Source organism: Acipenser ruthenus, chromosome 10 (assembly GCF_902713425.1).
Source record: "Acipenser ruthenus chromosome 10, fAciRut3.2 maternal haplotype, whole genome shotgun sequence".
NCBI classification, from domain to species: domain Eukaryota; kingdom Metazoa; phylum Chordata; class Actinopteri; order Acipenseriformes; family Acipenseridae; genus Acipenser; species Acipenser ruthenus.
The window spans coordinates 43,052,035-43,065,980 of record NC_081198.1 but is presented as its reverse complement, the minus strand read 5'-3'; the positions used below and the strand labels follow the sequence as shown (position 1 = coordinate 43,065,980).

At 37.9% G+C, this 13,946-nt stretch overlaps 1 protein-coding gene across 4 annotated transcripts in view; it reads left to right on the top strand.

Annotated features, from left to right (window-relative positions):
• Positions 1-13,946, top strand: part of LOC117402560 (protein TANC1-like) — a 115,343-nt gene that overhangs the window by 19,866 nt on the left and 81,531 nt on the right. For 3 of the 4 annotated variants that reach the window (XM_059032327.1, XM_034003850.3, XM_034003842.3), the window contains exon 2: positions 1,033-1,122. The exons of the other annotated variant lie outside the window; for it this stretch is intronic. In XM_059032327.1, the coding sequence (XP_058888310.1) occupies positions 1,062-1,122 (61 nt within the window). In that variant the 5' untranslated portion in view covers positions 1,033-1,061. The remainder of the gene's footprint in view (positions 1-1,032; positions 1,123-13,946) is intronic. 4 annotated transcript variants of the gene reach the window in all.

Genomic DNA, 13,946 nt, shown 5'->3' with positions numbered 1-13,946 from the left:
GCCATTGTTAGTTTTCTGCCACGCTCCATGAGCTTTCCCTATAGTAATCTATGCAATATGTGTATCTGATACAACAAACGATGAGAAATTGAGATCAGCTTTATTAGTTTTCCTACAGCCTTGGATACTGTTTTGATATTTATGTTCCCAGTGAAATAATGCTATCTCAAATACTCTGTGCCGTAAATAGTATTGCGTGTCGTAGGAAGGGGTTAGATGATTAGGTAAAAAATAAAGATTTATCTTATGTATGTCCTCTTCCTACACAGAGAGCTTGTTTCTTTCAGCATGACGTAAAGCTTCCAGCAGTAAGGGGGGAAATGTCATGGGTGTCTACGGTATGCTGTATATCTGTGGTCAGAATTTTAAGACCGCAGATAGAATATGCTCTTCCCTTTTTTCCCCCTCTTTTTTCCTTCTTAAATGGTTTCTGTCAGAGTTATCACTGCCTAAGTGGGCCTATGTTCTGTTTTGTTTAGTTACTGTAGCTGAACAGGTGTCGACTCGTGCTGCTGTAGCATACTGTAGTTGTAAGAACACCTCCCACCGCCTGTATTTTCTTCATGGGTTGAAGCTTCATCTTTAATAGTTTTTTTTTAAGTTACTAAAGGGGTACTATATCAAGGGCCTCTATAACTGTGTTACAGTAAATAGCAGCTGTTTTAAAATACAGCATGATAACCTTTGTCGTGGGTCAGCCTTTAAGCAGTATGTGAAAGTCTACTCAGCAGCTTGAAACCTACTGGAAAGCCCCACGTTCAGCCTCATAACCTCAATTACATGTGGAATGTTGCGAATCTTACAGATTGTTTTCCCATAACAAGATAGGGAGACTTTGTTTGCTCTGTTTTAAATATTAGAACATTTTTCAAGATGCTTCAGCTGCTGAAGTTACCAGTGCCATAGAATCCAGATAAAAAAAAAAAAAAAAAGCCTCATGGAATGACTGCAAATGTAGCCGAAAAAAGCGGAAAGAAAATGGATGTGCTTGGTGAAGTATCCATCTTTTATTTTATGTCTTTGCTTACACAGGGGGAGAGAGAATTTGCAAGACTCGCAAAATGTTCAAGGCTGTTTTGAAAAAGAACCGGGAAGGTGGAAAGACTAACATAAAAGAGCTGGGTACGTACTTTGCTGTCAACTTTCATGAAACACAGACAAGAATAAAAAATGAACTACAACACACAGTTTCCGATTGTCAGCATACAGTGTGAAGGCACTAGGGCAGTGGAAATGTACTTGTACACTGCAATTTAAAATAAAAAAAGCTGCATAAAGGCAGATAGTCCAGCTATGAATTAAAATGACCAGACCTGTTTGCTCTCTAAGTGTGCAGAGTTGCTTCCTGTTGTTTCCTGAAATCGCAGCAATAAGCAAGTCATTTGCAGCTGGCGAATAAATCATTGTAATTTACTGAAAGTTCAGTGCCAGAATGTAAACAGCTGCACAGCACAGTAGCGATCTGAGCCATGGCAATGTCACCAAGGTAATTAATATAAATACATCATAGCTGCATTATTGGTACAGTGCGTAGTATCAGAGCTGACCCTAATTGAACCCTACGGTCCCTCATCAGCTATAACGGTGTTCTCATGAGGACAGAGGGAATTATAATGCCCCTCATTGTACTGTATATAAATTCCTGTGTTGCTAAAATGCATACACTGTAGGTGTTCTGTTGGCAGCTGATTCTGTTAATTGTTTCACAGCCTCTTTGTAATTGTGAGGAAAGTCCAAGGCTGAGTCTCAACATCTCAAATCTGCCTCCTTCAGTTGGTTTGGATTGTCCACAGATTTACACCCGCTATGAAAAGAAGCCTAATTAATAGTCTGCAGGGGTTTTGTATTCTTGATAACCTTGTTTACTGTACCTTGCTCCTTTTTTCTTTAGTCTATATCAAACATGTGTTTATTATAATAATTTTACTGTAATCTATTTCATGTTTTTGATTGAACTCCCCTTTAAAACAGCACAACCTCTCATTCCTCATGCAGTATTTACTGAAGTTTTTTTATGCTACTCAGCTATGCACAGCAGGAAATTCCAGCTCAAGGTTGAGATGATTTGAGTGGGCTGTATATGGTCGCTGGCGCTCCTATCTGCCCCAGGATGAGAAAATGGAGGCTAAGGATCGTGCTCTAGTACTGTTTAAGAAGTTCGATTTTTTTTTTTTTTTTTCTTTCTTCTTGTCTCCAGAACCAACCACTAAACATTACAGTAAATAACTGTAGTAGTGTTTTTGGATTGGAGCATTGCATTTTTCATATAACCGATATTGGCCTAAAAATTATTGCTAAACTTTTTAGTGGATTTTCCTATGTATTGAGTGCACATAAAGAGCAGTTTAACTAGGAGAACTATTTTAAAAGGCTTGTTACTAGACCAGCTTTAACCCTCGGACCCGGAGGTTCAGAATTTGGACGCAATAACTTTGCCTATACCTTGGGAAATGTACTCCAGAATTTGAGGAAACTTTATCTATGTATGTATGTGCGTGCGTATGTATGTATGTATGTATGTATGTATTTTCTAGAACACCCCGATAAAGGTTTTGTTTTTGTGAAATTGTTATATTTAGCTACCCAGAGCACGCAGTGACACAAGCAGCTTCTCATGATGTAAAGGTCCAACTTACCTGCCATATTCAATTACATTTCCCACTGACTTCATATCTTTAAAAGTTGAATTATTCCTGTCCTTTTTTTTTACCTTCTCCAAATTGTCTTGTCTTTATATTTGTCTGTGTATACAGCACTTGGAGACAGCCTCCTCAATAGGACCACCAGAACACTCCATGGAGAATTTGTCTGTTTACTTAGTTAAAATATGTGAAGCGGTAAACAGCTCTGTGGGATTAAATACATTAGTGAATGAATCATCTGACACCAGACCACAAGATTAGCTAAGAAGAAAATGTAGGGGTATATATATATAAATTGCTCTTTATAATTAGGTAGGGCAAATGAGTTTACAGAACAGTAATCACTGTTTAGCCACGCTTTTTTTAGGATTTGTATATTTCTTTTTAAAATTATTATTCTATGAAGAACACTCAATTGTATGATATGTAGATATACTAAATATAAACTTCTTTTGTCTTACTTCAAATATCCTCATTCGTCACACGAAGACACTGCTAAAGACTTTGTCAAAACATTAGTCAAAGGATTTTTCTGTTTTATTTTTAAGGGGTTAAAAATCCCGAGGGTTTTCCGTTTCCTTATTTCAGATTTATTTTTACCTGAGGTGTGTGGAAACTGAACCTAAAACCTAACCACAGCAACCATAACGAAACAACATATAGAATAATCCAAAGATCAAAACGCTGAGAGACAAACTGTTAGTAATGACATAACTACATCATATAGCTAAACATCTGTTATTCATAATATTTGTGGGCTCGCATTTTAGAAATAGAAATACAAAAACAAAGTCATGGAAACTGCATCACTCTGCCAAATACCACGTCATTAGGCTTGTTCTGTGCCGAGATAGTTAGCTACGAACAAACCAACAACTAATTTAGCCCTGCAGTGCAGAACAAACCATCCATTTCTTTTAAAAATAGGCTTCTAGTTAAGGGTCTAGAATTGCTGAAGTGAAGCACTGGTTTTGAGTTGGCTGATAGTGGTCAAACAGTACATTGTGAACGGTACACCTAATAAAGAAGGTTAGATTTCTGATCTTCTCAGCTGACGTTGATGGCTTACAGGCCAAACCACAAGGTTTTGTAGACTCCAGAGAGGATACAGTCTTTTTTAAAATATTTTTTTATAAGGCTGAGGTACAGAACGTCATTAATTACTGTTACTTTCATGTGATGTCTGTTTTTATTAATGACAGATGATGTTTTTTCTGTATCCCATGTTCTATAACCTGCATGCATGCACATGTAGAAAAAAAAGATGACACCAGTTTAACCTAATATAGCAAGGTACAGTTTCTATTAAATCTGTGTGATTTATAGCCCAGTCAGTTAGGAATGCTGACACCCTTTTTATTGTCAGCCCCCAGGGTTAGTTTGTTTGAAACAAAGCTTTCAGGATTTGTTGATGATGGCAATACAACCAGTTGCAACCATGGTGAAAGTTCCTTTTTTTTCCTATGGTAATTTGTAGGTTTCGGTGGGCTTTGAGATAAATCCAGTTGTTTGCTACAGATTGTAAACACAAGTTTGTAATTAGAATGAAAGAAAGCAGCTGTCGACAGTCTAGTACTCTGCTGTCTGTCGGAAGCAGTTGTTAGTCACAGCCGTCTGTACTGAGCTGCTGTTGGTCACACAGGCATGGGATGCTTTCTACTGGGAATGCCCTGTATGCTTGGTTACTTCTTCCTGTCGTGCATAAGTTGGCAGACAGCAGATTTGCTTGGACTGCGAGTGATACAAGCCAAGCCAAAAGGGTAGCTGGGTATGTAGTGTGATTACTGTCAACTCACAGGGCCTTAAAGATTCTTTCAGCCTCAAAATGTACCTTGCCCCCCCTCCCACAGATCGGCATTTTAATACTAGCAATTAGTCATTCTTTTTTTTTTATCACTTCTTTTATAGATTAAAAAAAAAAAAAAATGCTGGCCTGTTTTTTTTTTTTGTTTTGTTTTGTTTTTTGCTTATTTTTGGGTTCTTTGATAGCTAATGGTCTGGAATACTGAATTGTAGTCTAATCGATTAAATCACATCAAACCAGTGAGTAACTGGAATGCACATCAAGGAAGTTGAAATCTCATTGAACACCGTTAGCAGCAATTCAGAATACAGCGCATGACAAACAACCTTACCTTCAAAGTACCAAAACAGTATGGGGGTGGTTTCTAGATTAAACTACTAGCAAATTAGTATCAATACAGTAATACTTAGTACATAACCTAAATAGAAAGCGAAGTAGAAAGTATTGTAAATACTGAGAAGCAGTTAAAGTCTTTGACACACTGTGAGAAGGGCTGTCTTAATTAATTACTTTGTTTGTTTCTGACCCTGCAAATAAATAATCTTCAAAGATTCATCAAACCATCTTTGGTGCTTCAGGAAATTGGAAATCATTAGTAACAGCTGTGACATTTGGTTTCTGAAGGTAAGGAGCGATTTTAATGCATATTGTTTCAGCTGTGGGGTAGCTGGTACCATCTGGCCCACCAGGAACTCTCTGTACTGCTGGACAGATGAGTTGATTTGTAACCGGAAGGTCAGATTGCAAAGGAAATGAATTATTTTGGAAGCTCATTGGAAGCATTGTGGTGTTTCTTGAGGTCTGGCGACTGTGTGTTCTCGGGAAAGGAAATTCAATTGATTTTGAAGTTTATTAAGAGAAAATCTGCAATATTAATTTCCCTCTGTTGTTTTGGCTGTAAAACTGTGTAGTAAAATGGTCCAGATCTGTGTTTGTGAGCAGTGGTTTGCCACCATCTTTTCTTTCTTTTTTTTTTTTTTTTTTTAGTAGTAAACCTATATAAAATATTTCAGTTTTACTCAGACTTTTGACCCAAGCCATCTTTGGGAATCAATGAGTAATACATTCTAGTTACTTTGTAATCAGTTGGATCAATCACTGTTTTACACACCATGTTGCAGATCAACAGTCTAACGTCGAGCAAATAGGAAGAAAACCATGGCAGCAGCTGTGAGGTGAGTGGATGCTAAAGCACAGTAACAGATGTAGATTGCTTGCAGCCTGACTTCCAGTTACTATCTTCAGGGACCTTCCTGTGCATTCCTTGACCACAGGTGCTGCAGTATGAACAGAAAGGCACGGCTTGCAGCTTTCCTGTCGAGCAGTTGTAGACGATGTTCTGGTGCTGAGGATTGCTGCACAAAATATAATCCATTCCAGACACACATTTATTTTAAAATGATAATTCAGCTGTAAATTGAACGCTGCAGTTTAAATGGAGAAATGTGAGCTACAACTGAAAATAGCAGTACTCTCTGGAAGGTGGATTTGCAAAGGAAGTTTATACTCCTGGGGCGTATAAACGCACAGCGTTGAGTCGTAGAAAGTCTAGACAGCAGTGTGATTGATATGTGCATGCGTTTAGTGGTTAAGGAAGACAGTGGGAATTGAGATGGGTATTTCTGCAGAATATCTACAACAGTAGGTGACATTTTATATAATTTTGTATTGTGTTGTTTTGCGAGATTAGTATTACAGATATTTTCTTACTTGTACTGTGTGACCTACTTGTACAGCAGCTCTGTTCCTGTCCTGTGTGACTGAATAAGTTACTGAATAATTTCATATATCAATAACACACACAACACCACTCCTGATAATCCAAATGGTTTAAATGGATTTGTCTCAATTGAAAGTTGTATATGCTACATTAAAGATGTTAAGAGTTTGTCTGTGACAGCTCAGCAGTTATGTTTGTGTACAACTGGAGAATAGAACTGAAATCTAGGGAATTGAGAGGCAGGCCACTATACTTGAATTTAAGGCGCAGGCCATTTTTGAGAACAAATAAATTCAAAGGAATACAGTAATGATGACATGAGAGAATGCTCTTCTGACACACATATCTGTAAAAATGTCACTTTCCATGCTAGCTGTTCAACGTTGTCATAACATAAAATATCAGCTGTATCCTGCCTGCCCCTTGTCAATGAGAGTGACGTTCAAGTAATCTGGCTCAAATAATGTTTAGTTCAAATGATGAGTTTGTCATACAGAGCAAACTGGTCATATTAATTTTACTCTTTACAAAAACCCTGGTGGTGACCAAAATGAAAAACAAAAAAGTCATTCATAAAGTACTGTACATTGCCCCAGAAGTAGGAATATTGCAGCAATAATGATCCCTGGAGCCAGCATTACACTTCAGCCATTAACACCAGACAGAAGGATATCTACATCATCATATGGAAGGAAACGTAAATGGATGGAGACACATATGGATCACATTAGTTTACTGTAAAGCTACGTCTTAGTTGGTGCTTATCTTGGCGAGAGCCGAGTTCAAATCAGCATGAAGTTTTAACATCTACTCTCGTGTAATGGAAATCATGTCACATGAGAAAGTCTTGAGGCAGGTGAAGTACACATCCCCACACATGTCAGAGCTTTCTTGGTGGTTTTAGCTGGATCCTGCTTAACTGCTTGTTTTACTTGTCCCTAAAGGATAATAACTGTCTGGGTGAAGAGGTGGCTATTTTAAAACCTGTCATACACAGACTGACTGCTGGGGAGCTAATACTGTATTTGTTTTTCACCAGCTTTCATTGAAGTTAGCTTGTGTTATTGCTGTGTTTTTTGTTTCTTAACCCTGGTGCATTTCACCAATCACTTTGTGACCCTGGGGGTGTTTATACAGGTTAGAAAGAAATCCTGCAGCATTAGGTGGGAAAAGTGGGTACACATACAGTATGGTTGGTGATAACGGATACAAGACAAATGTAATATTGAGCTACAGTACCACTGTTATATTCAATATTTAATGTCCAATATAATGTACTCCTTATATGGAAAATAACTAGGTCTACAATAATTGAGTAAGAATGTTATTGCAGTGATGTTGCTGCACAAAGTGACTCAGTATGACTGTTTCCCTGCTGAGTTGTTTAGGATTTCAGATCTTTACCACTGTTCCAGGGCTGGCTGTGCTCAAACAGTGAACGGTAATGAAATTTGTCCTTTGTTAATGTGACTGTAGATGAATACTGCTCCAAAAGCTTGGAGCCTTTTAAAGGCTGACCTGAACTAATGACCCAGGTCTTTGTATGGAGGCTCAAAAGGAAAGGGGGTAATTTCATCTGTAAGGAGCTTTGGATCTCCTCGAGGTCCACCCTTTCTTCATAATAAAAGCTTCTAAATTAATTATGTATTACCATTTTAGAGCAATACTGATACAGTACAAGCTCACAGAGCAGTTTACACTGGGGTTGGGGAATAACAAATTCCACCGGATAAGGAAGCAGTACCAGTGGACTTTGTCAGCTGTTCACAATCTACACTGTGCAAACATGCTGCTTTGAGATGTACATTCAGTATAATAGTATATACTGTATAGGATGCTTCAAAAATTGGGTAGCAAAGTTCAGTAAGCTGAAGTATCAGAGGTAGCCATGCATGAGGTGAGGGGTCAGCCCTGTACCAGTAACCAGTGTTTTACTTCCCATGATTCCTTGGTTCTACTAGCCTTCATTAACTAACTAATCAAGCTTGTCTATAAGCACTTCAATTTGAAACACATTCATTAACCTACAGTCAAATTGCAGCCGCATGCATTTACAGAAGTGTTTTTTTTTCTGCAGTGCAGTGAAGCCTGTGTATGTCAGACACAATCGCTAAAGCCTGTACGTCTGTACCAGTCTGCTGTTCTTTGTCGCCAACACACACACTCATCCATTTTGACCTTTCTTGGATGAGAACGTGGAGTTGCCTAATGCTCTATGCAAATTGCATTCAGAACTTGTTTTTAACCTTTGATCACGCTTAACACAACCAGCTCTCAGTGCTTAACAAATTGATTCGGACAGTAGAATTTTAACAGTACATCAAGACTAAGTGAGGTTTACGTTTGAACATTGTTGTTAGGTTTGTTAAAATTCCTACTTCTTGTAATGTTGAACTGCTGTGGTAACCAGAGAAACTGATTGTCACAGTGATGAAACAGTGAGCATTTCATCAGCTGTGAGATATGACCCTTTCTTTATGTTTGAAATGTTTAACCCCCCTAACTTCCAACTCTTTTTGGCATAGTTGTGTGTGCCAAAAAAATCCAATTAAAATGCAAAACCTCCCCACACCAAGTTTATACTAAATAATGATGGTACTGCATAAATAAGTTACTCTGGTTTTAGAGGGAGCAGCTTCCAGTATCGGATATGTAAAAAGATGTTAAATCTCAGAGGGCGGGGACTAAGGGAGACCTCTTTACTACAGCACTTATATGTTTTATTTGTAAGTATGGTTTACATGGTCTACTTTCAACACGTTTACAGATAGCAGCCTCGACTGTGTTGCCAAGGGATGAGTGGTAGCAGACAATGCTGCCCCTTGACTTGATGGCATGACATGCATTCTGCTTTCAGGACACATGATGTCAAAAAACGTGGAGAGCATGGAATCGGTAGGGATAGTGAAACACAATACACCAAATATAAATATTAGTGAGTCTCCTCTGAGCATACTTTCATCTTGAAATATGTTGTAGTTTGAATTTTTAAACAATGGTTAAACTGTTGTGGCATAACATTATTAGCACTATTGTGGCATGATTTAATGTTAGAAATAGAAGTATTTTTAGGTTGGCTTTTAAAATGTCTTCTGAAGATGTGCTTGTAAATCTGTCTTGCTAAAATACCAGTGCTTTCCAGTGTTTATCGGCTATCCACCGATTTCATTTTTTTTTGTATCGGGTGTGTTTTATCTGGTTTTATCGGTTAAAACCGAAAATCAGAAGCCCTACATATAATGTACACAGCTAATTACAACCTTATTCATGGAACTGTTTCCAGTAACATCTGCACTCTAAAATGTAAGTGCAGCTGAGTGAAGGGGCTCCATGAAAGACTTGTTTTGTACATCAATACAAGATGTACATATCACTGTATTACAGCTACTGCATGTAGGGGAAGAAACTTGCATGGTGATAGTGACTTTAGTTTTTAAAATTTCTTGCTGGCTAAAATCAATGTATGGGAAATACATTGTCTGGTCCAGATAATGTTTTTACCATTCGACTGAGTCTGGAATGTCCTCCCTGAGGTAGTGAAAAGCATGAAAACTTACTGTCGCTATTCTTCTGCAGTGTAAGGTGAGCCTTTGGTTCTGCTCTTAAATTGAATATATCACCGTTTAGAGTAGGTTTCATGAAGCAGTTGCAGATCTAGTATTCTTTGTTTTAGTAATGCTGGCTTGTTCCCTAATGAAGTTGTGCTTGTAGGCACTGATTGTGTTGATGCCAGGAGTTGGCTATCAATGATACATAATGTAACACACATGTTGTTGTCAGAGATGTGGGAATCAATCATCAGAGTGGAGGGATCTGTTATCATCATATGCCACCATTTTCCTAAATCCTAATTAGTAAGTTCATTGTATATCTTCTGTTATTTCTTCTATTATCAAATGAAGACTAAAACATTAGCGTGGAAACACAAAGTAAAATGTAATTGGACCTGTGATTATCGGAACAGTCTTGAATCACAAACAAGTAATCGATATGTTTTTATTATCTGCAGACAACAGTCTCGGACAAAATGAAAGCCTTTAAAAAAAAAAAAAAAAAAAAGCAATCACTGCAGTGGAGAGAAATGAAATATCCTTCCATTTTTGTTTTTATTGAATTGTAATAATTATCTGACCTTGTTTAGGATCAGTTTTGACATGGAGATTGGCCACCCAGGAATAGCATGGCCTGTGAGGCAGTGTGACGGTTGCTGTGGCAACAATCAGCAAGACAAAACTAGTCCTGGAAGATGATGAAGGTGCTTGTAATTTGCTAAAGTTACTGTATCGATCCTAGTTTTCTCCTGTCTACAGCGTGCTCAAGTTCAGCAAGGATGATCCAGATACTGTAATGTTGTTAATCTTTCCCTGTTATTGCTGGAGTCTGGTTCCAGATTCTTACAACGGCACTTTCCCTTTCTGTCTTGTGAATTAATCCTGAAGTCCATTGTGAGGCTGTCACACCAGTCTTGGAAGTACGCAGGAAGACTTTATTGTCAATTATTCTAGCGGGAACATTTCCCACTGACGGAATGTCCAAGGGTCTGAAGTCTTTGTAAATTGACAAAACAGCTTTTGCATTAATTACAGCCACCAAAGCCTTTCATTGAAAGCCTGGGCTTGTTCATATTTGCTGGCAGGAAATTACTGTTAATGAGGATTTACACACATACACACTCTTCAGAACAGATGACGACAACTTTGCATTAACATGTGTAAAATACTTAGCTTAGACGCTGTTTTACATCAGTATGAGGTAAATCTGTGTTTCCTGGGTTTTTTGATGGCTGCCACGATGATATCTGATTTGCATTACAGTTAGCTTGCTTGACAGAGGATAGCTACTAGGTAAAAGACTGCACTTTGAGTAACGTCACCAGATAAGACACTGTGAACAATTTACAGTTGATCAATCTTTCCATAAACCTCATTATCTATTATGTAGTTTATAGTCTTTGGAATTTCACCATGAGTCATAACGTTTTGAACTTTAACTGTTTTTTGGTTTGTCACAAATGCTTCTATTCTGTCACGGTTATGGGCTTATTGTCTGAGAGTAAATAAATTATGGGGGGAAAAGTGCAAGCTGACTTCCTCTGACAGGTTTGATAACTGTTCTCCAGAAAAGGACATGTTTTAGGATGTCACATTGGTGTTACCTTGGGAACCAGAAGTGTAAACAGTGTTGGCTGCAGTGGCAGTTACTTTACTTTATTTTCTTTTCTTGTTAGTTTCAACCATGCACAGACATGATTCTGACAGATTATCTTGGTAATCGCTGACAGAAGGCTGCTGCTAGCATTAAAAGTACACTTGTCTTTTATATCGCCTTGTAAATACAATAGGCAGTTTCACAACCAGAAATGATCTGACAGGAAAAAGACATCTGTTTAATATAAATCGAAATCTTATATATGGTTATGTAAGATGTATGTAGTTATTTTTGTTCTAAGCAAAGCAATTGTTAAATAGGCAATTGTAGAGGCGCAGCACTAAGGTAGCAATAGAGTAATATATGATGAAGCGAAGTACAGCAGCTCTGTTTCGTAGACAGAAAAAAAAAGTACAATATGTGCAGGAGAAGCACACAAACAGATACTTAAAAATCCTGTTTTTTAAATGTATTTATTTTTTAATCAAAATTCAGCCATGATATCACATTGACATAGTTTGGATTTTATTTAGTTTCACAAATTCGGTTAACGTTACAAACTAGACTCACGAGGTGGACAGAGCCTGGTGAGCAAGCCGGTGTTTGAACTGACAAATTTTGATTAGGAGCTGCATCATGAGGAGGTACTCTAACTTGTGTCATGGTGCAGTGAAGAAGCTAGTTTCAGAATCTAGAAACTCATGTCTGGGTATATACTCTACAGTACTCGGTATACACTGGTGCCAGAAAGGGGTCACTTTACCATGGTAAGCTTTAAGGGGTCACTCAACCTGGAGCTTTGCCACATCTCATCCCAGCTCTGATCAGGTTTTTAGTAATGTATGTGCAAGGGGCTGGACAGAATCGGACATGTAATACTCGCATTCTATACTGTTAGACTACTCTCTCCCAGCGTAAATCCGGATGTTCTTTCAAGTAGCTGTTTGTCCTGTTTTTTCTGCTAAATCTGTGCCGAGTTTGACAGAATAATGCTGACTTAAATGGAACTATAGCTGGTACACATTTAACTTCATTGTCTGAACACCATGAGCTGGGATATTGTTTGCAGTGCAGGGTTATTAAACCCTATGTTTCTGGGATTCAAGGTTAGAGACTGCTCTTTGTTAGGCAGTGTTATTTCTTCAGATTAAACCACTTCTTTTGGAGAACCGGCCACTATTTTGACCTTAAAGTAAATGCTCTTGCTCTGATCTATATTTCTACAGAAATGGACACAAAATATTATGCTTAGGTGAGACTCAAATCTACTTAGTCAGTGTCCTTTTAAATGTAAACTAAAAGACTAGTGTTTATGAAATGCAAGTTGCCAATGATTTGGGGGGGGGGGGGAGGTCAGTAAAAAGGCACTTTAGAATATGCATGAATAGGGCAGTTCAATGATTCTGTTGTGGTGCACTAGCTGTGTCATTCAAGCATTCAGTTTCAGGCATTTGGGTATCTAGATCAGCGACATGACTTTTCAGAGCATTGGGAGACACTGGTTGAAATAACAAAAAAAGTGGGTATTTAAACTTCTAAACCCTTGAGACCAGAAGGAAAATGTCTGGAACTTGTGGAGGTGTCGTACTGAGTCTTTTCCTGTTTTGTAGCATTCTTTTTCCCTAAAAGAAACTGTAAAACAGAGGACGGCTTTGTTTCTTGCAAATAAAAAAAACGTGCTGTTTTTCATTATTGTAAGCAGCCAAATCTCGTTTCCTCCTGGCTTGCAACGAGTACTTAATAACAGTTTAGTGCAGTCCAGCCTTGTGGCTCTTCTCACTGATTTGCTGCATGGCAGAATAATAGGTTTATTGGAAAGACTGGCTCCACAGATGATGAAGGAATAGATTACAGCATAAGAAGCCATGTACACCACTTAAATGCTAAAATAAAATTCAAATGAATGTGAACCCATCTGCTTCTGGTTTTCATTTTCTTTAAGTTGGCTGATTTTTATTTCCATGGAGTACAGGCAAATCGGAAAGATAATTAGTACTAGTTGTTGGGGTTTTTTTTTTTTTTGCAGTAAGAAAAAAGAAAAAAAGATCCCAGCCAGCAGGATGTTTATTTGATCATTTTCTGTGATTTCCATTGTAACCGATGGGCCACATAAGATCCTATTCTGATGTACTATAGTACACCAATAGGGTCCTTAAATGGGAGATGAAAAAGACAGTAGGTGATGCAGCAGGTTAATGCACTAGCTTTTCTCATACGTCTTTCATTCTCAGGAGGCATGGGTTCAAATCAGACTCTAAATGAAATTACTTGACTTGCCTCCAGTTTACATTAGTCCACATTACAAAACCTCCACAGAATTTGAGTCAGTTAGGGATTTATTGGCAGGTGTGCTGTCAGGAGGGGAAGCTGTAATGAAAGTTTAGCTTTAAGTTTTAGTTGCTCTGTTTGGAATAGCGAAAGAGTCTGTTTTAAACTTGGTTGCTTTTGACAGTCTCATAGTTTTTGGAAGTTTTACTGACCCTGTACGTGTAATCACCCTTATAAAAGCTTACCATAGTAAATATATAATAAAGTATAATAAAGCATAGTGCAGCATAGGTACAGTAAGCATTGTAAATCCCATAGAGGTATAGTAAAGCTTATTAAACATGGTAAACTATAGTAAATGCAT